This window comes from Apis dorsata, unplaced genomic scaffold (assembly GCF_000469605.1).
Source record: "Apis dorsata unplaced genomic scaffold, Apis dorsata 1.3 scaffold_317, whole genome shotgun sequence".
NCBI classification, from domain to species: Eukaryota; Metazoa; Arthropoda; class Insecta; order Hymenoptera; family Apidae; genus Apis; species Apis dorsata.
The window spans coordinates 204,555-231,217 of NW_006263588.1; the positions used below are offsets into that span (position 1 = coordinate 204,555).

Below are 26,663 nucleotides of genomic sequence, written 5' to 3' on the forward strand. Positions count from 1 at the left end.
AATGTTTTTTTGTTTGATCGGGATGTAATAGGTATACAAAGTATACTTCGTTGAAATGATTAAATTAAAAATGTTAAAGCCTAACGAAAAAATAAGTTTCGATCTCATGAAATTCATAGATTGGAAATATTTATGCACACATTCGTTTCACTCGTCATTACGGCAATTAAAATAAAGTTATAGATTCAACTTTCGAATCTACATACTTATTAATCGATATTTATATCTTTGCCGTGCATTTGCAAATGCACCCTCTTCTTTACTGAATTTTGTCGCAAGACTTAGGAAGAGGGATTTGTCCATGTTATATTCATATTAATCGCTTCTTTTGGTCCTGTTCTTAATAAAAAATAAATATTATAATTTTTCCATATTTTTCCAACAAATAAATCTTTTTTCAGGCCTGTTACTTACCTATAAAAGCGAATTAATGAAATGTTCAAAATGTAAGTTCTTCAGTATTTTCAGCATCAGATGATAATTCTTGACGTAATATTTCCATACATGATTTCGGAATAAGAGTACCAACTATTTTTAAACCTTCATCTATAATAAAAAAATAAAAAAAAAATAATTAAAAAAAAATTGTAACAATTCTTTAATTTTAGTTTTGAAAAATTACATTTAAATTTTCCATAAAACTTACCAGTTCGTAAGCGTACAACTTGCATTTTAGTATTATGAGCAGAACGTGTCGCAAGAATGCTTTCAACTCGACTCCATACGCTTAATACCGAACCTGATAATACATTATAGGAACGTCTTCGAAGTCCAACCTCACAATCCATACCAAGAGTTGCATTTTTACAATTGCCACGCCAATAAGCGTGTGAACATGTATCTACAGATGCTTCGTATTGTTGTGACCAATGTGGTTCTGCTTCATCTGAAGATACTTTCTTATATTTTTTCTCTAATTCACCTAGAGTTTCTTGTCTTAATTGTAATCCTGTATTGGGTCTTTTAACAAAAATATAGATCAGAATACAAACAAATTTAAATTATTAATTATTTTCTTTTATAATAGAACTCCATTTATCCGAATTAATACTACACAATACTTGATTTATGGAATATATTCCTAAATTTTTATAATCTAATCCATCTAATACAACACTTACATTAACTTATGTCTTATGTTTCTTTCTTAGCATTAATAATTTTTTGCTTTTTATGTAATAATTTATTCTAATATGAACAGTTAAATTTAATTATAATATCATAATATTATAAAATTTCTAAATATTTTAAATTAATAATAAATATTATATATTATCAGATTATATAATATATTATATTATATCAGATATTACATCAGATTATATAATATATCAGATTATATATTAAACAATTTTTTATTTCAGAAAAAATTTGTAAATTATTATTTCTAGAGAATATAATGTACAATTAATAATTTACAATTTACAATACTATTTCTATAATATAATTTTACGAATATAATTATATACATCCTAAATTGATTGGGATAAAATAGATATATACATCTTATCATCTAATGATGAAATTATTGCTTCATATTTAAATAAATAAGCAAAAAAAAAAAAATCCAATTTTATGAATTATAGTACTATATATAATTAATATATATATAATATATTACTATGTGCTATTATTATACAAAAAAATTATAGTTACTATTATACAAATAAGAAATAGAAAATCTATAGATTCCTATTATCTGATTAATTCAATTCTTTGTTTTATTTTCAAATTTTAGATAAATAGATAAATGGAATTTTATTATATAATATAGGGAAAAAAATACTATACCTATAAACCATATATAGTTGATCTTTTTTACTCTCAGATTTCTTTTTTCCAGTATCCACTAAAACTGCAAGAATTGCAGTTTGCTTTCCATTACGAATCTGATGACTCAAATAGAATCCTTCCTTGGATCCTGTTAATTCAGAACATTTGTCCATCGATTCAGCCCAATTCATTCCACGTTCGACATGAACAACATGAAGTTCAGTTGGTGCCTTTCCAGTAGCATGTTTCCGCAGAAAACGATACAATTTAACTCGTTTTACATTCTCACCAGATGTACCAAGATCAAGAATACCCATATCAAAACGACCAGTTTTTTTTGCTTGTGTGACAATTGCGTTTAAAGTATCAGTGAAATATTTAAATAATCGATTTTGTAAATCAACTGGCATACCAAGAATACGATTTAAAAATTTTGACATATTGTTATAATCTTTATCCAATGTAAGTACACCTGGCGTACTCTCGCTATTACAAATTAAACCAACACCAACTAATGCGTCAGCTACATCCTTAAAGAAGTCTCCTTGATAATCTTGTGGTGGTGGTACAAGCGGTGGTTCATATCTAATATTTCATTTTATAAAAAAGTATTTTAATTTACTAAAATATATTAAATGATATATAAATATATCTTATAATAAGATATAAAAAATATACGAACTTCATTATAGTTCTCATTGTTGCTTCAAGTGCTGCACGACCATATTTGTTATCAATATTGAATTGTGAGAGATCTCTAGTTTCTGTAGCCCTTCTATCACCATGCGTGAGAGCTCCGAGACTTTCAAGACGTTTTGCAACAATAGATGCAAATCGTCGTTCACCAGCCAAATCCGAAATAAGAAATATGTATTCCGGCGCATTTACTTGATTAGAACGATGTGTTCGTCCGAACTGCTGTATTGCTCTGTCTGCGCTCCATGGTAATTCAAGAGTGATATGCACACGTCGCATCTGATTTCTCGCTCGCCTATCACTTTGTAATGATATACCACTACTAGCTGCTTCTGAGATAATAGCTACTGTTTTTTCACCATCCATAAATCTATTACAATATTAAATTATTAAAATTTATTTGTCTGAAAGTAGATTTCCTTTTTTAAATATAATATTTAAATAAACATTGATTGTGTACCTCTGTTTCTCAGTTAAATTAAGAGTTTCTAATGGTACATCCACTTCAGATCTGGATTCATATTGAATAGTACCATCTTCTGTTTGAACAACTCGTCCTTTCCTGCCAGTCATTTCAGCCACATTTTCTGGTCCACCAAACTCATCGATTAATTGATCTAAAGTATTTGGTGGCAATCGTTCTCCCAATTCTTCAATTTGCGATAATAATTCTTTCTTCATAGTATAAGCACGTTCTACGGCATCTCTTGATGGTGCTCGATTACGTGTTGTTCCAGCTCCCATTGGACCTAAATAATTTATAAATATATATAACTTGGAAATATTTTTAAGAACATGAAATATATACCGCTTCGTTTCTTCACTGGTTTTTTTTGTTTTTTAGCGCCCTTCTTCCTTCGCCTTCCATCACCTGAATCTATAATGTAAATAATAAATAATTAAAATATTTTTATTTTACATTCGAATCGAATTTAATTTTAATGATTTGTGATATTTACCAGAGTCTGATTCACTGTAATTAAAAGAAGAATCTGAAGTGATATTGCTCTCCTCATCGGTCTTGTGATCATCCTCGCTCTCACTACCACTTTGCTTATATTCTGAGCCAGAACTATGTCCACCATTTCTTTCGTCATCCGTAAAATCGTCATCAGACGGAAATGTACGAACTCTTTTTGAAGCCCGTTGAGCAGCCTGTCGTATTGGTTTTCTTTTACTTCCACTTGCAGAACCACCTGCACCATCAATATCATCGAGATCGTCTAATCTTTGCATTTTCGATGGTTCAATACCAAGAACTCGTTGTATGTGATTACGATCTGATGCTGGAAAATGTTTTTCTACTAATGTTTGAAGCACTCCTCTAAAATAAAAAAATTCATGTAAAAGATAATTTTTTTGTATTTAAATATGTAAAAAATTAAACGATAAATTTACTTTGCAGTGGAAACGAAATCGCTTAATTCACCATCATCGCGTTCCAATTGTTCCAACGTACGAGCTTCACCAGTAGATTGTAAACCGATAACTACGCATTTTCCACATTTCACGGCTTCTCGTGCAACTGCTACAGCATGTTTCACTTTAGCTGCAATGCACAGATATTTAAAGAAACGTTGATGGGATGACCAGAATTGTCCCCACATAGTTTTTTTCATACGATTTTCAGCATCTAACAATTCTGCTGATTCTTGAAACCTATGCATTGCTTCAACCCACTGTAAAAATTTATTATTTAAGAGATTATTACTTATTAATTTAGAGTTTTTATTTTAATACTCACAAGACGAACGGAACGATCATAGATGTCAGTAAATTCTTTGGATAATGGTACTTCTTCTATTTTAAAAGCTACACCATGAAAACTAAGTTGTCGAGCGATGTACATGCCTCGAAGTTTCATGTCCATTGCTACAATTTCCATTACACCAACTCCACGCTTTTCCACAGCGGTAATAAAATCATTGAATTCAGGAAATGGTGTTCCTTCACCCCACATACCTAATCGAACCATATAGGCCATATTACGGGGCTCAGAAGCACCCGTAGCACTGGCATATACTACTCTAGCTTTGGGAAGCTTATTCTGCAACTCTAAGACTGTTAAACCTAGAATATATCAATAGAATATGATATATATTAAATATAATATTAAATATATATGTATGTCTTTAATTTAAATAATATATTTAATACATATACCTGTTTTTGTAGGTTTTGAACTTCCTGTAGGACATAAATTTTTAGCCCGATGACATTCATCAAAAATAATTAATCCATCAAAATCTTCACCACACCATTGTAAAAGCTGTTTCAATCGACTCTTATACTTTCCACCACTTTGAGAAGATTCTCCAATTAGAGCTGAATATGTACTAAATATTACTCCTTTCTTTACGTTGCCATTTACTGCCGACGAAATTTTTGCGTACTTAAATTTGTTTAAAGCATGAACCTAAGAATATAATTTATAGTTTATATTCAAAATTAAAATTATAAGCAATTAATAATTTATATAATATAAATATATATAAAATTCAATAAAATATTTTTAATTTAAATAAGTACCTCAATTTTTGATGCACCGATATCGTTTAAATCACGTTCAGCATCATATTTAAGGTCATTTGAAACTGATACCCAAATAGCACGTTTTCTTCCTTTCAAATAATTTTCAAATATAATTCCAGCTATAGTTCGTCCTTTGCCGACTCCTGCACCATCACCGATAAGAAAACCAGCACGCGTACTATCTGGTAAGAGATGTTCGTGCTGTTGGGACGCATATGTTATTGATTCAAGTTGCAACGCGGATAAAGCTCCAGTTCGTATCGTTTCTTCAGGAATCGAAAGTTTGTACCAAACATCTGTTGGTTCAACACTAGATAATGATGCGGTTTCCACGACAGGATCTGGATGCTTTCGTCCGAGCTTAACTATAAAACATCATATTAATTCAAAAATTATATAATATCACATAACATATTTTACATAATATATCAAAAATAAAATTAAATACGTTTGGTTGGCATATAATCAGAATATGTTTCCGCAACACCCATATCTTCATCATCCACTTCTTCTTCTTCTGGTATAGTTGGTTGTATATTCATTTTTGCAGGATCTCCAGAATTCATCCATAATTGAGCCATACCTTTGCCTAAAATAATATTTCAAATTAATATTATAATATATTATTAAATATTATAACATTATAATTTTATTATACAGTAATTAATAATATTAAATTTATTATAATTGATATAATTAGCGATATAAACGATATACTTTAATTTCTAATATAATTAATTCTAATATAAATTTAAAAAATATTAAAATGTGAACAATACCTGATAGTCCAGCTGGCCAATTTGGGTGTAAACCATTTTGGTTTAACAATTGTACAAGAGGATTAACTCCCATGTTCATTCCAGGCATACCCATAAAACCACTCATTAAGCTCATATCCATGTCTAAAATATATAATAAATATAATATAAAATTGTTTTTAGTAATTTTTTTAGTAATTATGATAAAAATAGTATTATTTAAAATAATTATAATTAAAATATAATAGTTAATCGCATTTACATTACTATTATTAATGTTATATACAATACAATGGAACAATAAACATATAAATTCATTATACAAATACATTTTAGTTGCAAAACAATAATGTATGTGCATAATTAACTCATACATACATTGATCATAATATATTGTTTCTTATTGCAAATAAAATGAATTAATTTGATGTTATCATTAAAAAGAATTAATAAAAAATATTTTATACTTACTTGGTGGAAAAAAGGCTGCAGGATTGAAACCTGCAAGAGTTGCTAACCCTGGTGGAAAATATGGTCCACCAGCAGCAGCTAACTGACCTAATTGACCTAATTGACCTAATTGGTTTGCATTAACAAAACCAGGTGGTGTACCTTGTGATCCTCCTACACGTACCATTTCATAACCAGGTGTTGCTGTTTTAGTTACCAATCCACCAGGGATTTTATTACCAAACTTCTGATTTAACACTGTTCGAAAAATAAAATAAGATCAAGAATATATTTTTTTATAATATTGTTTATTAAAATAGTTCTTACTATTTAATGCTCCTTGTCCTTTAGCCATAACATTAGATGGTGCATCTGCAGGCTTCTCATCTTTAATATTTGCAATTCCAGTAGCAGTGGCAAGATCTTTACCACCACCTAATGAAAATTATATTAATATATATAATATATATATATATATATATATTATATATATATATATTATTGTTTTTTTAAATTATTTTTTATTCAAAATATGAAATATTTACCAGGTACACCCATGTTATCGGGATCTTCATCTTCATCACTGCTGCTATCTTCATTCATTGCGTCCTTATCCCTTTTAGTTGACTAAGAAAAATTTTCTCAATGTTTTTAAAGCACATAATATCATTACTATGTGTTAATTTATTATTATTCAAAAAATAAAATCATTATTTAAATTATTATCATCATTATCGGCATTCTCGAATTATAATAAAACAATGGATCAAGCGTATATTTCAATATATTTTTATATTTGATCCATACTTTGTTTTTTTTATACTTTTAAAATATCATGTAATTATCTTACATTTTTATCCATAAATATAAATATATATTAAATCTAAAAACAAAAATGTCGAAAACTATCGTATATACCGATATAATACCGTGATTTATATTTTGATTAAAAAAAAAGTGAACAAAAAAGTGAAAAAAATAACAAGGATGTCGAGATTATGAACTTGTTTAATTTCAGGAAAAAGCGGGAGAGATATAAAATAAGGAAAGGCAGAATCGTATGTTATTTAAAATTACATTAGGGAGAACCATATATATTCATATACAAAATCATCGCATCTATAGGTTAGTCGTGCTAAGAAATGCACAAAGAAATACGCACTGCATGAAAGAAGCGCGCTTTCTTCTAAACGTATCAATGAAACTACTGTAAACAAAAGCTCACCATGACAGAAGATTCCTTTAAACTCCTTGCGATTACAGAAGAAGGTAAACACGATATCTCGATGAAACACCGACGATGAATAATTATCTTTACTGTGTAGTTGAAGATGCTGACTATGACAGTGCACGAGACACTTTTTTTCCTCCCAAGAATCTTGTGTGTCGTGTCTCGTCAAATGGACATCATTCAATAACAATTGAATGGTTGGTGAATTGTGCGAACTAGGAAATCACAGTGTAAGAACTTACTGTGCGTTTAAATCGAGCCATTTATGTGATCTAAACCGAATATATACTTGAAACGCGTTCGCCAAACACGGCTGCCGCCATCTTGGCTTTCGCCCGGCCCACGGTGCACCGCGATACAAATACAAAAACACACGCGCTAGCTATGGCTGCTGCTTTCAGAATATGATCATGCAGCGTTGCCAAATGTATTCATTTAAGGGGACATTCTCAGGAGCGCGTTAACTAAAAAATTACCTTTCTTTTAAAAAAAATAATTGATCAATATATTTTCTTCGATTCAATTAATAATATTATTTAATAATTACAAAATTAGCTAGATATTTGAAAAAATAAAAAAATAAAACTATATGAGAGCTTCCAATACGAATAAAAAGAGCAGAAAATTCTGACATCTATCGACTATTTCGTAACTACATTTTTCATGACAATGCATGCAAATTTAAAGCGAACAGTGAAACAAACGAGAATCGGTGTAAATGATATTAATAAGGCTTTTAGACGTAACATGCAATTCTAATAGCTCGAAATAATCTTAAATGATTGGTTGTCATATATTAAAATAATTTTAAAGTATTTTTTTTTAATCAAATAAAATTTCGATTGACGTATTTATTTGTAATACCATTTAAATAAATAGTTTGTCGATTTAGTTGTTCTTCTGTAGTTTGTAGTACAAATCACACGTCACTGTAACGAAAAACACAAAATAAATAGAGAGACAAATTTTTGATACGTAATAAAATGAGTTCTACAATTTTAATAATTGCTTATATGAACACGTGTAGTTTTAAATCACAATGAACAGTAAACAAACCATGCATATCGCGTATCATGTGTTCGTAAGCGCGTGGTTACACTTAAATGAAGCATATAGAAACTTGGCAACGCTGTCAAGGCGCCGCGCTGATCGTTAGTTGATTTAAAGTATCCGCGGTAAAAAGAAAAGAATACATCAGCTAATTCTATATAGAAATGATGAATAACGCGAATTTCAATAAATTTAGATTTGTCTGCGAAAATTAAAAGATTATAAATAGTCATTTTACTAAAATAATATGTGTTTATTTAGTATTCTGCAATTGCTTACCTAAATCTATCTAAAAAATAACATCGTTCTAATACGATCGATCCGAGCTTCGCGCCGCTCACGGCGACATCTAGCGACAAATGCATACAACTAAATAACATAAGAAAATTATTTGATTTTGTTAATTTAAATCGCGAAAATAAAATACAAATATTTAAATTTATATATTTAATTCATAAAAATATCACTGAGTATAAGACATTATCTTTTTTAATCTTTTAATTGTTTTATTTTAATATCTTATTTAAATATTATTCATGCAAATTAAATTTTTTTTCATTGTGATATTTATAATATATAATCTCAATATATATTCTTTGAACAATAGTATTATACATATTTTTGGATATTTATATAAAAATAAATAATGATTTTAATTATATATATGCATATATTTAATATTTTTAAAAGAGAATATTAGTAAAAATATTATGTATATTTTGAAAATATTTATTTAAAATTTTTAAGATTTGGCAGCTGAATTTTAAAATTTGATATATTTTTGTATTACTGTAAAAAATATATTAATGTAAAAAAACATGCAAATTAGTATCATGAAATCATACTTTATGAAATGTATATAAGTCTATAAAAATATATAAGTTTATAAGCCTATAAAAATCTATGCAATTATTCAAGTATCAATTTTTAATTAATTGATTAATAATAAATTATTAAAAATAAATGATAAAAATAAATAAGCAAGAATGTTTATAATTAATATGTAAAATACATATTAATATGTAAAACAACAAATATAATTTAATATGCAAAACATACAAGTAATATCTAATTTAATAATAGTGTATCCTAGTATAATATGCAATGGCGGCATATCCGGTATATTATTTCAATGTTGTTTGTAATTTATAATTAATGGTTCGTGTTCTTGAAAAAAATGCTTTAAACAAATTAATAAAATTGTTAATTACAACGATAAATTATTTATTTTTCGATTTTAAATGTTACTTTATATTTATATGTATAAAACGAATGTAGAAAAAAATATAGTGAGTGTGAAAATTCGAATTAATAAAAATCATTTATATTAAGCATACTAGTATTGAAGAAATGCTCGTATCGCGTAACTAGAATTTTGTATGAGAAGAATAAATTCAGTATTTGTTCATTATATGAAAAAATCAAGGGATAATATGGTGAAAGGTAGGAATATGATTCTAAAAAATTCATGTACACTTTCACTGAAGATTTTGTTTCAATAATCAGGTTATGTTTTGATAGATTTCACTTCTTTTCTCTCCATTTTGAATGTTATCTTAAATGCTAATTTCTCAAAACTTTATTTAATTCATATTTAATTTGTTTATAATAAATTGTCTTAAATTTTTATTCATATATATCAAAATGCATTTTTAATCATTCAACGATATATTCGAAAATATATTTATAAATTAAACTAAATTTTCTTTTATAAATATTTTATATTTTGTAGTTTATTCATAACATTTATTATAATTAATTGTTTTTAATTAAAAAAAATACAATATAATATAATTTTTATTGCAATAATTATTTTACGAAGCTTCAGAAATCATAGATAAATTGATACGCGCATATACTATGACAATATAACATTTGTAGATATATATATAATTGTATATATTTTTTTTAAATATAATAATTAGATATAAATTTCAATAATGACATAATATACATAATTCAATATATATAACAAAAGAAAAATATTAAGTTAAAATTATATATGTCTTTTATATGTTATAATATTTAATATTATTATATTCTGAAAACTTATGAATTTTATACATATCTTAATTTAATTATAGGACGGCGAAAACGTATGCAAACAAAAAACACAGGTCGTACAAAAGTTAATGTTTTATCCACTCAAAATGATATAAATCAATCACCAATGAAAAAGGAAACCAAACTAGATGATACTAAAAATGTAAAAAAAGTTAATTCAGATGAAATTCATTCAACACATAAGTCACCTGTATGCATAAGTTCCTTTTTTTATACACAAGTATGTAATTTATTTCAAATATTATGAAAATTATATTGATACAGATATATATAATTATTATTATTATATATTACATTATTATATTAATATTATATTATTATTATTTATATAATTATTATTTATGTTTAATATTAATAAATTATATTCATCTTTTTAATTTATTTTTATATATTATGCATGTATTTTTTATATATTATATGCAAAAATAATTTTTTTTTTTATTAAAATTATGGTTTTGAAATATAGATTACAGATATTTCTAAAAATAAAACTTCTATAGTGCCTATTGAAGAAAGGTTTTATAGAAGTGAAAAAATCAATGCAGTACAAAATGATATTCTTACTGATGTTGGTCATTTCAGAACAGATGGTAATATCTTATATTTTTATATTCTAATTATTATATTCTATTTTATAATCTTATATTCTATTTTATATTCTATTATATAATCAATATATATTTATATATTAATATTTAAATAATGTTTCAGAAACACCTGTAGCAGTACCTATACATGGTCCATCAACACCGCACAGAATTAATATGCCAAATGATCAATGTGAAGACTTAGATGAAAGAAATACAAATGATAATAAGTCTAAAAAATCTATAGCTCCAACACTTCATTTAGAACAACAAATTTCAAAAAAACCTCCTAATCGTGGCCGTAGAAAATCAAACAATAATCATTCTAGTGCAATTTATGCATTAGATTCTACAAATATCAAAAGTACAAATCACAAGCTTACTGATTACTTTCCAGTACGTCGTAGTGTCAGGAAATCTAAGAAAGCTGTATTAGAAGAAAAACAACGTGATATGGAAAACAAAGTGCTGTGTCAAGTAGAGGAAGGTTTAGAAGTAAGATAAATTCATAAAAAAAAAAATGTTATTGTTTTGTTATTCCATAAAATGTTCTTTGTTAGGTAAGATATTTTGCTGGTAAAGGTCGTGGAATAGTAACAACGCGAGAATTTATGAAAGGAGAATTTGTAGTAGAATATATTGGTGAATTAATTGATCAAGTAACAGCAAAGAAACGTGAAAAAATATATGCACTAGACCAAAATACTGGATGTTATATGTATTATTTTCAACATCGTAATCATCAGTATTGGTTGGTATTTTCTAAATTTTTTCTAGAATTATTATAAATTATTAGTTATTTATAATATCACATTTTTAGCGTTGATGCAACAGCAGAAACTAATAAATTAGGTAGATTAGTAAATCATTCAAGAAATGGTAATTTAATTGCACGAGTCATAGAAGTAGAATCAACACCTCATCTGGTACTTACAGCAAAAGAAAATATACCTATTGGAGTAGAAGTAACATATGACTATGGAGATCGAAGTCGCGAAGCTATTCGTCATCATCCATGGTTGGCATTATAGCGCTATCAATCAATTAATTACAATAGCATGATATATTGTATAGCAAAATTCGTTCATTTGATTTTGTTCCTCCTATGAAGGAACAATAAATATATAAAAAACTTTAGTTGAATTTTATGAAAAAGAGTACATAAAAAAGAAATATATTCATGTACCTTTGCTTTAATATGACATATATATAATTATGCATTTCTTTATCTATATAATAAAGAGACAAAGAAGAGAAAATTATAGATATTAGATATCTTATGAAATAAACAGTATAGTTCAATAGTTTTATTATATTTTAATTTTCATTTGTCAAAAATGCCAAATTTGTAAAAATTATTAAAGTTTATTAAAGTTTTTAATTATATATTTTTTTAGTGACTATTGTATTTAATTCATAATTATATGATATTTTTTAATATGATAATTATTATTTGTGATTATATGATAGTTTTGTATTGCAATTCAAAAACAATTTTATGTGCACAAACATGCGCGAATTTTTCATAATTTATGACAAATACTTCTAGTCCTGGATTTAGTCTAGTATTAAATAAAGTTGATATTATTGAACACCTCAAAAAAAAAAAATACTAGATCAAAACTTTTCCTGGCTGAAGGATTTGTGATATATCGATATACATGTCTTCTCTTCTTATTTTTAAATACTTAATTATGTACTTCGATCTCTGTATCACAAAATTTATAAATTAATATTATTTTTTTTTATTTGTCAATTTGTCACTGCCAAATTCTACATCATATGTGAAAAGTAATTCATAAATTAATTTTAAAGATAAAAAAAGTTATATAAAATAGTTTAATTAACAAAAATACAATTTCAGATTTTTTGAATATTAAAAAAACTTAAATATCTTAATTTCTTATATGCAAATAGAAAAGTAAAAAAAAAAAGAAAGAAAAAAATATCTTCATGTTAAAAAAGTAAATTATACATAATATTGATCATATATTATAATTGTACTAAATAAATCTTTAAAAAATTTTGTGTATATCTTATATATAAAAATTTGTACCAATACTTCATCAGTATTTGTTTTATCGAATATAATATTTACTATTAATTTTAAATATATATTGTAATAATTTATACAAATTAATAATTCTTAATTATAACAATCTAACGTCGCGAATTATATTTATGCGATAATTTATTTATAGTTTTAGTAATACATTAGCATTTTTTATAATTATATGATACAAATAAATTTTTAAAAATTAAAATTTTATGTTAATATTAGTACAATATATATTAATTATTGTTATTATCAATAGTATTATATATGACGTAAATTATACAAATATAGCTTTATTTCAATGAAAACCGTAAAAATATATTATTTGTTCTGAATCTGTAAATAAATATCTTGATAACATATATTTTTAGTAAATATTATTATTTATTTTGTTATTATTAAAATGAAAATAATTAAGTTATAATTAAGTATATATAAATATATATAATAATAAATATATATTGCATATTTCGTTATTCAGATTTCATTTTGATTTCTTCATCATCTTCAGAATTTTCGCCGCTACCTATAAAAGTTTCTTCTTCCACTTTTAAAAATGATGATAAACAAGACGAAAATTCTATATTTCTTGGTAAAGGTAACTTTTTTTCCATTAAAATATTCATGTTTCTTTCATTTAAATTTTCTTTACTTTTATTATTCGATTCGATAATATTAGGTTCTTCAAACAATTCGTTTAATTGTTGTTTTTGTGTACAATCAAAATTTTTATTATCATTATGTATTAAAGTATTATATGAAGATATCGATTGAGACGTAAATATTTGCGGAATATCATTGTTTAAAGTATTTTCCTTAATTTTATACATTCGTTGAAGTGCCTTTGATTCTCTTTCAGACATAGATTTTTTCTTATCAATTAAAACATCTTTTAATTCAGACATAAAATTTTTAAATAATGTTTTATCTCGTTTATAATTATACAATGATATTTCATCAGTTGCTTCATTTAAAGGTTTTAAATATTCTTCTTTAATATATTCTTCAAATACTTCATCTATAATTTCCGGTTCTGAATCGATTATGGATTGAATATGGATATTGGAATTTGCAACTGATACTGGAATATTTGTTTCTAAATGATTAACTGTAATATCATTATTTTGCAATTTTACCAAAAATAAATTGCTAAATTCAATAAAATCTTTTGCATTTTCAATACTTTTTTGAGCTGCAGTTAATTTTTGCATTGTTTTTTCCATATAATCTTCGTTCGTTATATTTTCGATTACATCGTTATCAATATCTTGGAGTATTGATAATACATAACTATAAGCCAATTGTAATTTATTAGAAGCTAAATACAAATGCATATATAAATCTTGCCATTGCAATGAATCTGGACTTCTAAAATAATGAAAGCGTATAAATAATGTTATTACATATAAATCTTATTCTTAAATAAAAATATTTTAAAGAAATTTTCTTACTTGTATTTATATGGTTCCAATTTAAAATTATAATAAGCATCGATATGTTCTGATAATTTTTTTTTATACGTAATTAAAGAGATATTTAAAAAATGAATAATATAAGCCAATTTTAATTCGGGAATTTTTTTATATGATTGTCGCCAAATATTATTATCATACGCGATAGCTAACAAATGTAACATCTCAGATTGAGTGAGAATATAAGTATGATATAGAGTCTATTAAAAAAATAATGTAATAATGAATAATTTAAAAAATATTTATATAAAAATTAATTAAAATATATTTATTAAAAATATTTTAATTTAACCTTTAATTTTTGATAATTTATTTCACCATGTATTTCAAATGATCCACTTTCAAATCTTGTTAATAAATCTTCATTATAAAAATTTACTGGTAATAGTTTTATAAGAATTAAGGAAACATGATAATAAATGCAAGAAATATCTCCCAAATATTTTATTAAACTTTCCATTATAGATGGTAAATATTTTAATCTAGCTGCTGTAAGATCACTGTTGAATTGAATATTAATATTAAAAATAATATTATATAAATTATATAATAATTTAATGAAATTTGAAAGCTTACGAAAACTGTTGAGAATTTTTCCCTTTATTTAATTTTATTTTGTATCCATATTTTAAAATTTTCATTCCTTTTCTACAAACATCAAAGAAATCATTTTGTAAAGATACAACTGATTTTAAGTCCATATGTATCCTTATTCTTAAAAATTCCATACAACTAATATAATATAATATAGCTAATGTAAATAAACTAGCTGAAGTTCTATATTGAGTATAACAAGATATGTATAATGAAGATGATAAAATTGTGCCAAATAAAATAAATTTAGATGTTATAATTCTGTAAAAAATGTAATATGATTATTATTTTAATTTTTATAAATAAATTAGTAACAAATTTTGCTTATAGTTTAAGTAATTTTAATTATTTTATATAATTTAATTAGTAATATTTTATATAACTTAATAAATTAATTATCTAATAATTACCTCCATGGCTTACAATCATATTTATCAAGAAAATTATATATTGCACAACCATGATCATTTAAAAGAATTTTTGTATTTAAAATAGTTTCCACTTGTTTTTTTGATATACTATCATCCTAAAATAAATTAAATTTTATATAAATAATATTATAATAGTATATAAATATATGTTTTATTATTTGTATAATAAATTATGTTATGCACATAATTATTAATCATACCTGAATTATTTTCAAATACATGATATATAACTTTTTAAAAATGTTTTTTACATTGAATATAAAATCCTAAAAATTTGCAAAATTTTTTTTTAATATATTATGTTATTATATTATATATTATTTATAACATACATTGTACATTAATTATTACTTTATGAAAAATAACTTACAAATAGTTTGAAATATTTTTTTTCATTTTTTAATGTTAATTTTTCTATTGTTACACTTTCAAAGTCAGTATAACCTAATTCATATAAATGTTTATATAAAGATGAATTCTAAATAACAATATAAAATAAAATATTAAATAATAATATTGATTATTGATCAAGTTTATTATATGTTTTTAATACCTTTATAATAACATCTTCATCTTCATTATTAATATTATTAGAATTCATGATAATATTTATAATAATAATGAATTAATATTTAAATAAAAACAAAAATCCAATTGTGATAAGATATAAAGTAATAAATATAAAGTTTCATTATTAAAATATATATTATAAATCTTAATCAATACATTTTAAATTTCAAAAAACATATTTCACATATTATTTTATTATTTTTTCATTGTGCATATTGCATATTTAGTTTGAACAATTTCATTTTTATTCTTACACAATTTCTAACTATAATATTAATTTATTTAAAGTATAGAAAACTGTGGAACTAACCCCATTATTATTAGAACTCTAAATCTCTAGTATACTTTGCAATTGTGTAGATGTTATAATTGTGTATAAGTATAGGTTAGTTTTGAAAATATATGTTTTTATATATATTCCTTCTAATAAATCATAAAAAAAAGTTCGTATACTTTTATATGTTTTATTTATATGTTACATATTATATATAGTTAAATAATGAGAAATTTAATAGTGACACAACGTGCTAGTCGCGCTTTAAATATATTAGAAAATCAAATTTCAAATTTGAATGACTTAAAAGTATTATATACTTTCAATTCAAATAATGATGATTTTTATATACTTTTAAAAAATAAGTTATATAAAATTCCATCGAATCATATAGAAGACATAAGTTCTTTTACTTTTGATGAAGATTTAGAATTCGTTAGTTTGGAATATTGTAGCATATCGCAAGTATTGTACGGTGCCTGTAAATCCGGTAATATTATAAAAATAAATATAGAATCCGAATTTAAATATGAATCGATAATTCAATTAGACATAAATTTGCAATGCATGAAATTAAGTCCTGATCACGAAATCATTATATTAATTACAATTAATGATATTATGATTACAATGGTATCTTCTACTTTTCAAATAATATCAAAGATAGATTTACATGCACAATATTTTGGTCATAAACAATTTGTAACTGTTGGTTGGGGTAAAAAGGAAACCCAATTTCATGGATCTGAAGGAAAAAATGCAGCAGTTGTTAAAATAACAGAAATTAATGAAAATAATCTGGATGATGGAATGTGTAGAATCACTTGGCGTGAGGATGGTTCATTATTTGCAATTGGTTTTTTACACCATAAAATTAGACAATTTAAAGTATTTAATAGAGAAGGTATTTTACAATATACCAGTGAATTTGTTAATGGTTTAGAAGAATCATTGTCATGGAAACCATCTGGTAGTTTAATTGCATCAACACAGATATTACAAAATAAACATATTGTTGCATTCTTTGAGAAAAATGGCTTAAAACATAGAGAATTTTCACTTCCATTTAAACCAAAAGAAATTAAAGTATATGTCAATTTATAATCATTATTATTTTTAATAAATTCAAATAACTATTATTAATTTAGAATTTATATTATAGGTAAATGATTTATTTTGGTCTCCAGATTCAGAAATTTTGACTATTTGGTATCAAATTCAAAAAGATTCTTCTTCAGTTTTACAATTATGGGTGGAAAATAATTATCATTGGTACTTGAAACAATCTATTAACTTTCCTATGAATAATTCATTAATATGTGTAACATGGAGTATTACATCCTATTCTAAAAAATTGATTTTTTTAACATATAAAGAACTTATTACTTGTGATTATAATTGGTCTGTTGATCATAGTAGAGGCACAACTATACATGATAAATCTGTTATTGGTGTGATTGATGGAAATAAATCATTAATGACTGGTTTTAGAATAGGAATTGTGCCACCACCAATGGCACACAAAACTTTAGAAACTAATGAATTCATAAATGCTCTTGTTTTTGCACCAAATATAAAAAGCAAAACTACTTGGATAGATAGTAACACATTTTTTTGTGTTTCTGCCAATAAGAAATTAATATTTTATAAACATTTAATGGTAAATATAAATAAATTATAAATTATTTTAATTACATAAAATAGAATTATGTATTTTTTAATATACTATTATGATTAAATTATATATTTTTAATATTATATTATTAATATATTTATTAATAATATGTTAATTAATGTATTTATTATTAATATATTTAAAAAATTCATTTATTTAGGATTCATTCTTATTAGACTATGAACATATAGGAACATATGACATTAAATGGAATGTTTCATTAGAATGTGAAAATTCCTTCTATAATATGCATCATTTTTTATGGCTTGATGAAACTAGTGTTTTATGTTCATTGTCAATGAATGATCAAAGTTTTCTTTGTGTTTTAATATTAGATGCAATAAAAGATCCAATTCAAGGACAAGTAATATTAAGGTATATTCATGCAAACAATTTCATTTAATTTAAAAAATAGAATAAACTAAATTTTAATTAAAATTAATAGTTTTTTTTAATGTTTATAGACAAATATATATTATGGATGGTTTAATTCAACATATAGTTTCTTCTCCTGATCCAAAAGAAGCATATATAATTGTAGAGAATTCTATTGTAAAATATACAAAAGAAACAGAACTTATTCCAATCAATATACAATTGCAAGAATATACATATAAAATAGAAATTGTGAAAATTGATACAAAGCATGCAATATTGTCATTATATCATAGGAATTGCTTTGCAATTAATGGAGAACAAATTGCTAATAATATCACAAGTTTTTTTGTTCATTCAGAATTTTTATTACTCACAACTACACAAAATACTTTAATATGTGTTAATTTAAATGAGAATGATTTTGAAGAATTAACAAAACAGAATTTAACCATAAAGCCATGGGAAAATCATCTTAATGAAAAATCGTTTTCAAGTATAGTAATGATTTATAATCAATTCTTAAATATATTAATATTAATATTCTAATTAAGTTTACAATCAATATTTTCAGATTTAAATATTAGAAGATTAGAAAGAGGATCTCAGTTAATTGCTGCTATTCCAAAAGATTCGAAAACTATTTTACAAATGCCTCGTGGAAATTTAGAATGCATACAACCAAGAGCATTATCTTTACATATTATTGGATTTTATTTAGATAATTATGATTTTTTATCTGCATTTAATTTAATGCGAAAACAAAGAATAAATTTAAATTTGATTTACGATCATAATCCACAAAAATTTATCGAAAATGCAAAACAATTTGTTGAACAAATTTCTAAAGCAAATTGGTTAAGCTTATTTTTATCTGAGTTAACAAATGAAGATGTTACTACAACAATATATGCAAATTATTATCGAAAATATCGATTGAAATCAAATTGTGAGATAAATAAAATCGAATTGATTTGTAATTTAATAAGAAATATTATGGAAGAAAGAAATAATAATAATCAGTTAATTCAACCGATATTAATCAGTTTAGTAAAAGATAAAAAAAAACAAGGCATGGAAGCTGCATTATTAAAGATAAAAGAAATTCAAAAGTTGGAAGAAAAAGTAATGAAAAATGAAAAATATATAAGTTCTGATGAAGCTTTGAAATATTTATTGTACATAGTAGATGTAAATGTTTTATTTGATATAGCTTTAGGAATGTATGATTTTGATTTGACCATGTTCATTGCATCTAAATCACAAAAAGATCCTAAAGAATATATTCCATTTTTAAATAACTTGAAAAAACTTGATGAGAATTATATGAAATATTCTATTGATTTACATCTAAAACGTTATGAATCTGCTCTTGAACATATTGCAAAAGAATCAAATAGATTTAACGAATGTTTAAATTTAATACGTAATTACAATTTATATATAAAAGCTTTAAAATTATTTGACAAAAAGAGTGAAGAGTATAAGGAAATAGCCAAAATTTATGGAGAATTTTTCTTAAAGAAACAACAGTATCAAGAAGCTGGAATCATGTTTCATAGGAGTGGTAATTTGAAAGAAGCTTTAAATGCTTATAAATTATGTGGTAATTGGCAAGATGTTATTATTTTATCTACTCAAATAAAGCTAAGGTTAATAGAAATTTTACATAAAAGAAAAAATAAATAAATTGTTGTAAATTTATAAATAAATATTTGATATTAAATTATATTTTAGTGATATGGAAAAACATGTGCTTTACAAGGATCTCACAGAAAATCTAAAAAATAATAAGAAATATGAGGAAGCTGCACATATTTTAATGAATTATTTAAAAAATACAGAAGAAGCTGTAGATTCTTTGTGTAATGGTAAAAAATGGAAAGATGCTATAAAATATGTACATGATATCAAAAATCTAGATTTAATTGGTAAGTTTATACTTTTAAAAATAATACATAAATAATCTTGTGTGTTAAAATTATTATATTTTAGAATCTCGTATAAAATCCAACGTGTACGAATATGCAGATCATGTAATATTTCAAATAGAAAAAAATAAACAAGATTTTCAACGATATAAATCGCGACTTACAATAGTCAGAAACAATATTTCTCAAAAGAATTTAAAATCATACAATGAAATAATTTGTGACAATGAATTGATATGTGCTAAAGGCATTTCAGATATTCTTAGTGATACAAGTAGTATTGCTTGTTCAACTTTAAGTCAAAAATCGAAATTATCTACTTTATCTGGGTAAAAAATAATTTAATTTTTCTTTACGAAATATATTCAATAAATATTAAAAACTAAACATATTACCTATTTATTATTTTTAGAAAAAGCTATAGATCGAGTAAAAATCGTAGAAAACAAGAAAGAAAATTATTAAGTTTGAAAGAGGGTAGTATATTCGAAGACCTAGCATTGATACAAACTTTGTATCAAATTATTAGCAATATATACAAAGAACAGAGTTTGTATATCTATTTTTAACAATCAATTAGAATTTAAATATCGTACAAAACTTATGATGATATTTTTAATTTTAGATGATATATACGCATTAATACAAATACTTGTTTATTTTGGTGATGATGAATATGCTGAAAAAATACAACATTGTATGGAAGAATTACTTCTAACTATAGAAAAAAGTAAATCTGAAATTTGGAACAAATCTGCGCCTTCAAGCCTAATAGAAATGGTATATGTTAAGATATATAACTAATTAAATATAGATATAATTAATTATATCTTTTTTATATTTATTAAACTTCAGGAAAATGCAGAATTTATATCTACGGACTCGCAAGGATTAAGTGTTTGCCAAAAACTGATCGGTAAGTTATTCTTTTTAATTATTTAAAAAACTTTTACTTGAATTATTATTCAAATTTTCAGAATCTTACGTTATACGTCCACCAGAATCTAATTCTTCACCTTGGAAATTGAATATATTTTAATATTTAATTATAATAAATATTTTCAAAAAATATAATTATAGATTATATTTTATAATTTTACAACTTTCCTACTTTTAAGGAAATACATTTATATCCATTTATTTTTTCATTTATTTAATAAATCTCTAAGTTATGCATTGTTAAAGATAATTTTTCTACAAGTATATATGAAATAAAATATGTTACAATAATTATTGAAGTTTATAACAAAGTTTTGCGAGACTAACTCGCAGCCTTATACTAATTTATCGATTTGTATTACAAAACAAATATCTCGATATAAGACTTTAAATATACATATTATAATATAATATTTAAATTTGTATAAGTGATATATGATACCCTGAAAAAACATTATTACAGTTTATTTTCTACTGAAATTTTCTTTACATAAATTTTATACAATATTTACGTTCTAAACGCACAAATAGTTTGGCAAAACGCCAAATATGAACAGCCACGTTCATCGATATAATATTTGTGAAAATATTGATATCAAAGTATAGATTATTAATATTGTCTGGAATACTCGGGTATTTTTATACATTAACATTTAAAATTATCTATAGAATTAATATCAAAATAAAAATGTTTTTATAATTATGAATAAAAGTTAAAATTTCATCAATATTCCAGGTATAAAAGATATGATTTACAATTTAAATACCTAAAAATCTTGTTTCAAATTAGATAAAAATTCGGCAAAATGCTCATATCTTGAAAAATGTTTAAAAATTAGTTCTTTATAGATTATTTTGTAATAAAATTTTTAATTTATAAAGTATTTAATGATATTCTTTTATTAAATAATTGAAACATAATATATATTAGATGTGATGTAAAATAATTATTATTTTATTTCTTTATTATTATTATTATTATATTTGATTAAGCTTTATAAATCTCTGTAGTTAAATTTTATAGTCAAATATAGTATTAAAATATAGTACTAAAATGAATATAATAAATATGACCAGAAATCATAATAATAATAAATTCTTTAGACTTTAATATTTTATATCTTTCATCATTTTGCCGAAATTTTACTGAATTTAAACAGAGATCTTTCGGCAAACGTTGTTCGATAGTTTTCCTCTATAATAATCCAAAAGATATATATATATATATTCCATATCAATTGACTATACTCTCATGCTTCCATCTTTTTCATTTCTATATTAAAAAAAACTTTCTATATAATTACTCTAAGTTACTAATTACGTAAAAAGATAAAAAAATCTTTAATAAGTAATTTCTGCATTAAATATTTGCTTTTAATAAATCAGATATAATTTAAAACAATGCAATATATCATACTCGTCAATAAAGAATATTCGAGTTAATTATACGAAATTACTTATTAAAATTTTTCTTTCTTTTTTACGATTTTCATACAATCCTGTAATATTCAGAATTAAACTGTCCCATTTTTAATAGAACTTATATGCTTGAGGCAAATATCTTGATTTTAAACGAGACTATCGTTCACAAGTTTCGAATTTCATAGATAATCAAAAAATTTTTTTGCAATTTAAATATTTTTTCCTGTAACTACATATTTTTTATTACGTATTTTTTAGATAAAAAATTAATTATTCTATTGTTTTTTTGTAATAATATTTTTACATACATTATTAATAATGATATGTTTTTTTCTTAATTTCTCCAATAGATTTTGGAGTGAAAGTCATTACTTAGAAATAATTTTAATGTTAATTAAGATAGCCAACGAAATAAAGATTTAATTATATGATATTTATAAAATGAAAATAATATATATATATATATAAGAAAAACGACGAATGAAGATAGTCTCGTCTCTTTTTCTTTTTATTTCGTCTATTCATTTCATGTACTTCTCCTTTTAAAGATGTATTATCCTATGTATTATCCTATATAATTTATTTTGTCCAATGAAATATTGAACAAACCAATGTTTCACTGTAATTATTTTATAAATTGAATATTATATTGTTTTATTATCCGCAGTGGATATAGCAAATATCGTTGCTGATTTAAGTTCCGGTCGTGTGCTAATCTTCATGCATTTCGATTGGGCGTACTTCTTTCTTACAGCTTGATATTTAATCTTATCCGCATTAACTATAATACTCGCTGTTTCCCGTACGACGGGAAACACGTCGTCCTTAGAATAAGTGCTGTAATGTGCCAAGGTATTGGTCCAAACAATTTTATGCTCGTCCTCGTCATTATTATCAATAATTCTATAAAAATAAATATAAAAATAAAAATAAATTATTAGTAAATTATATCAATAATTATTTCACATAATATATGAAATTTATTTATTTAAGTAATTGTTTATTAATTATTTTATTTATTATTTATTATTTTATTTATTATTAATTAATTATTAATTAATTATAGAACTATGTTCTATAAATGATTTTTTTATTAGAAAAATTGAGCAATAACATATCATCAATTTGAAAATTTCTTCATTATGATATTAAATCATCAATATCAAAATGATCATATATATATAAAACTGTGTAATTAACATTATCTTTAGATTATCTTTAGATATCAAAATCCTCATCTTATATTTAAAGAAAATAATAACAATTTAATTTTTTAAAATAATTTTTAAAGATAGTAACTTACAGGAAAGCTAAATATATTGCTGCAGCTGCAATAAGACTTGGTGGATAATGACACATTTCATAATGCACTAAACTTTGTTCTAGAAAATATTTGGCCATTGTATGATGTATTGGAAGAGCCTTAAAAATAAATCGTTTATTACAAAAAATATATAATAAATTTGAAAAATAGATTTATGAATTATATTATATTAATATTATACCTTTCCAGCTTTGCTGTATCTTCTCAAAAAATGTAAAGGTAATGGTCTACCAAAAGAATAATCTAATGTTTTCACAATAAGCATTTCCATTTGTAATATTTCTATCCTTGAGTATGCATTATCTGTGATATATACAAAGTCATTTACATCTGGAGAATACATCTCTTCGTACTTGCTAGCTATAAACATAGCTGTCACACCAACTAATTGTAATCTTTTTCTATCTATTGAACGAAAAGCCTATTGAAGAAAATTAAAATTTATTTTTGTGAGAATAATTAATCATATATAGAAACATAAATATTTTATCTATGTATACAACAAACCTGTAAAAATCTATCAATAGTAGCAACAGTCAGATATAATGTCTCTTGCATTAGATGAAATTGTTGATGTACTTCTACTAACCAATCTATAAGTACACTTCTCATTTTTGGTGTAACTTCTTGTCCATCTAAATATCCTTTTGAGATAGGAAACATATTTTCTAAAGTTCTTAAATATCCATAAATGTCATTACTATAAATAGAAACTAGACTAGGATTTCCTTTATCTTCTTCATCAATATCCTCAACTGCTAACAGATCTGAGGAGAATGACTGAACCTCCTTAGGAGGTAGTGACACCACATTATTTTCATAAGAAACTGTAATCTTTTTTACAGGTTTAACTATTTGGATAGGTAATTTCTCAATTCCTTTTTCTGATGTTTTAATAATTTGTTTTGAAACTGTGATTTTTTTACTATCTTTTGTCAGCAAGCTAGTTCTATCAATGGGCTCCACACCTCTTAAGGTATTCACTTTGTTACCTATTTCACCCAAAGCAGCTCTTTTAGTCTTTCCAGGTATTGTAGTCACTGAGGACTTAAGGTTCTTAACATTTTCTTGATTTACAATATTCTGAAAATTTATTTTGATTTACATTGTAATTTTTTAATAAAAACAAAATTATATTAAAGTTATTTTATTAAATAACATTTAATAAAATTAATTAACATTATATTACAAATATGTTTTAAATAAATTAAATTAATTTAATTTATTAACTATTTTAATATTTATATTATATTTTTATTTTATCATAATTTATATCATATTAAGGAAATAACATAGAAAATAAAATAAAAAAAAAGAATACAAATAACATCTAAGAATTTCATATATTTCAAAAGACTTAAAATTAAAATAATAGCAACAAAATATATAATTATATTAAATAATAACTAATTATTTATATAAGTAAGTAAATAAATAACTTATATAAAATATAAGATCGTAAAAATAAAATAATATTGGAATTACGTAAATTATAAGAAATACGAAATTTCGTCCAAATATTTAAAAATGGATTATTGTTTAATACAATGTAATTTAAAAATAATATTTTAATATTTAATATTTTAATATCTATTCTTATTATGAAATCATATAACGTGTTAAAAGAAAAATCACATAATATGCCGCGTATGAAATATTAAAGAAAACACGCTTTTAAAGATCAAAATGTACGTTAAAATGAATATTAGTTTTCAAAGACAAATTTAATTTGTTTGCTAAATAATCAAATAAATAACATTAAAATTCATATTAAATATATTAAAATATAAGCAGCAATTTTTATAAATATAATTGTTATTTCAATAGTTTTTAAAATAAATGAAGGGCATTTAAAGATGTCAGGAACAGACGGTTACCCTGTTCTATTGACCTCCCCTATCAACATTTCACAACTAATGGTTCAACATTGTTCACTTAAAAAAATTTAAATCTCACCGTAAGTGCAGTCCGATTTCTTAAAGCCATTGCTATTCTAGTCAAAGAAGAATCTCACGCAACACCAAAAATTCGTCTTTCAATTAAGCTACTTCCACGGTTTTCCAAACAACGTTTACCTCGCAGTAACGACTCTGTCGGTTTGAATTTGTTTAGTCGATCGGACGGAAGTTCACCTTCTGCGGATGTTAATATAGAGAAGAAGAAAAACCGCGAAACTCGAGATATTTGATTGGTCAATTAAATAGTCACGTAATTCAAATGTATCATAAGTATACTTCAGTTTTTTCTTAAATTGATAAATTTCAGATACTTCTTTAATTTATTCTATGAATGAATTAATATAGAACTAAATTTTATTTTCATAAAATTTATTATATTTTTTTGTAAATTCTAAAATTAATTTTATATATATATATATATATTTAAATATATTATATATATTATTTGTCATAATAAATTTGAAATAATGTTTAATTTATATTTTTTTTATAATTTTTTAT

General features: G+C 23.8%; 5 protein-coding genes across 5 annotated transcripts in view; 2 read left to right on the forward strand and 3 right to left on the reverse strand.

Annotated features, from left to right (window-relative positions):
- Positions 1 to 12,445, forward strand: part of LOC102675279 (histone-lysine N-methyltransferase PR-Set7) — an 18,913-nt gene extending 6,468 nt beyond the window's left edge. The window contains exons 2-7 of the mRNA XM_006617620.2: positions 9,839 to 9,933; positions 10,575 to 10,774; positions 11,021 to 11,144; positions 11,266 to 11,636; positions 11,702 to 11,892; positions 11,962 to 12,445. Coding sequence (XP_006617683.1) covers positions 9,870 to 9,933; positions 10,575 to 10,774; positions 11,021 to 11,144; positions 11,266 to 11,636; positions 11,702 to 11,892; positions 11,962 to 12,172 — 1,161 coding nt within the window. The 5' untranslated portion in view covers positions 9,839 to 9,869 and the 3' untranslated portion in view covers positions 12,173 to 12,445. The remainder of the gene's footprint in view (positions 1 to 9,838; positions 9,934 to 10,574; positions 10,775 to 11,020; positions 11,145 to 11,265; positions 11,637 to 11,701; positions 11,893 to 11,961) is intronic.
- LOC102675510 (protein strawberry notch-like) lies at positions 228 to 7,852 on the reverse strand. Its single transcript, XM_006617621.2, is given in 18 exon segments — positions 228 to 339; positions 415 to 546; positions 647 to 960; positions 1,792 to 2,358; positions 2,456 to 2,839; positions 2,930 to 3,281; positions 3,284 to 3,346; positions 3,429 to 3,793; positions 3,868 to 4,148; positions 4,214 to 4,539; positions 4,633 to 4,885; positions 4,999 to 5,366; positions 5,450 to 5,590; positions 5,781 to 5,903; positions 6,231 to 6,467; positions 6,537 to 6,644; positions 6,755 to 6,836; positions 7,435 to 7,852. Coding segments are annotated over 17 exon segments (4,074 nt in total). The 5' UTR covers positions 7,438 to 7,852; the 3' UTR covers positions 228 to 339; positions 415 to 439.
- A 1,123-nt stretch (positions 12,446 to 13,568) lies between the features above and the next one.
- LOC102676233 lies at positions 13,569 to 15,738 on the reverse strand. Its single transcript, XM_006617627.2, has 5 exons — positions 15,674 to 15,738; positions 15,246 to 15,524; positions 14,962 to 15,169; positions 14,649 to 14,869; positions 13,569 to 14,565 (listed from the first exon to the last, which is right to left on the reverse strand). Exons 2-5 carry the CDS (start codon positions 15,395 to 15,397, stop codon positions 13,671 to 13,673), a joined length of 1,476 nt encoding a protein of 491 aa, XP_006617690.1. The 5' UTR covers positions 15,398 to 15,524; positions 15,674 to 15,738; the 3' UTR covers positions 13,569 to 13,670.
- An 841-nt stretch (positions 15,739 to 16,579) lies between these two features.
- LOC102676380 (putative elongator complex protein 1) lies at positions 16,580 to 22,063 on the forward strand. The gene is made up of 11 exons (XM_006617628.2): positions 16,580 to 17,624; positions 17,701 to 18,198; positions 18,374 to 18,588; positions 18,678 to 19,084; positions 19,163 to 20,240; positions 20,326 to 20,519; positions 20,584 to 20,848; positions 20,932 to 21,068; positions 21,145 to 21,299; positions 21,375 to 21,435; positions 21,497 to 22,063. Exons 1-11 carry the CDS (start codon positions 16,764 to 16,766, stop codon positions 21,556 to 21,558), a joined length of 3,933 nt encoding a protein of 1,310 aa, XP_006617691.1. The 5' UTR covers positions 16,580 to 16,763; the 3' UTR covers positions 21,559 to 22,063.
- A 1,328-nt stretch (positions 22,064 to 23,391) lies between these two features.
- LOC102676732 overlaps positions 23,392 to 26,663 on the reverse strand; it is an 8,292-nt gene continuing 5,020 nt past the window's right edge. The window contains exons 8-11 of the mRNA XM_006617631.2: positions 24,712 to 25,287; positions 24,386 to 24,625; positions 24,184 to 24,302; positions 23,392 to 23,783 (exon numbers count right to left, since the gene is read on the reverse strand). Coding sequence (XP_006617694.1) covers positions 23,525 to 23,783; positions 24,184 to 24,302; positions 24,386 to 24,625; positions 24,712 to 25,287 — 1,194 coding nt within the window. The 3' untranslated portion in view covers positions 23,392 to 23,524. The remainder of the gene's footprint in view (positions 23,784 to 24,183; positions 24,303 to 24,385; positions 24,626 to 24,711; positions 25,288 to 26,663) is intronic.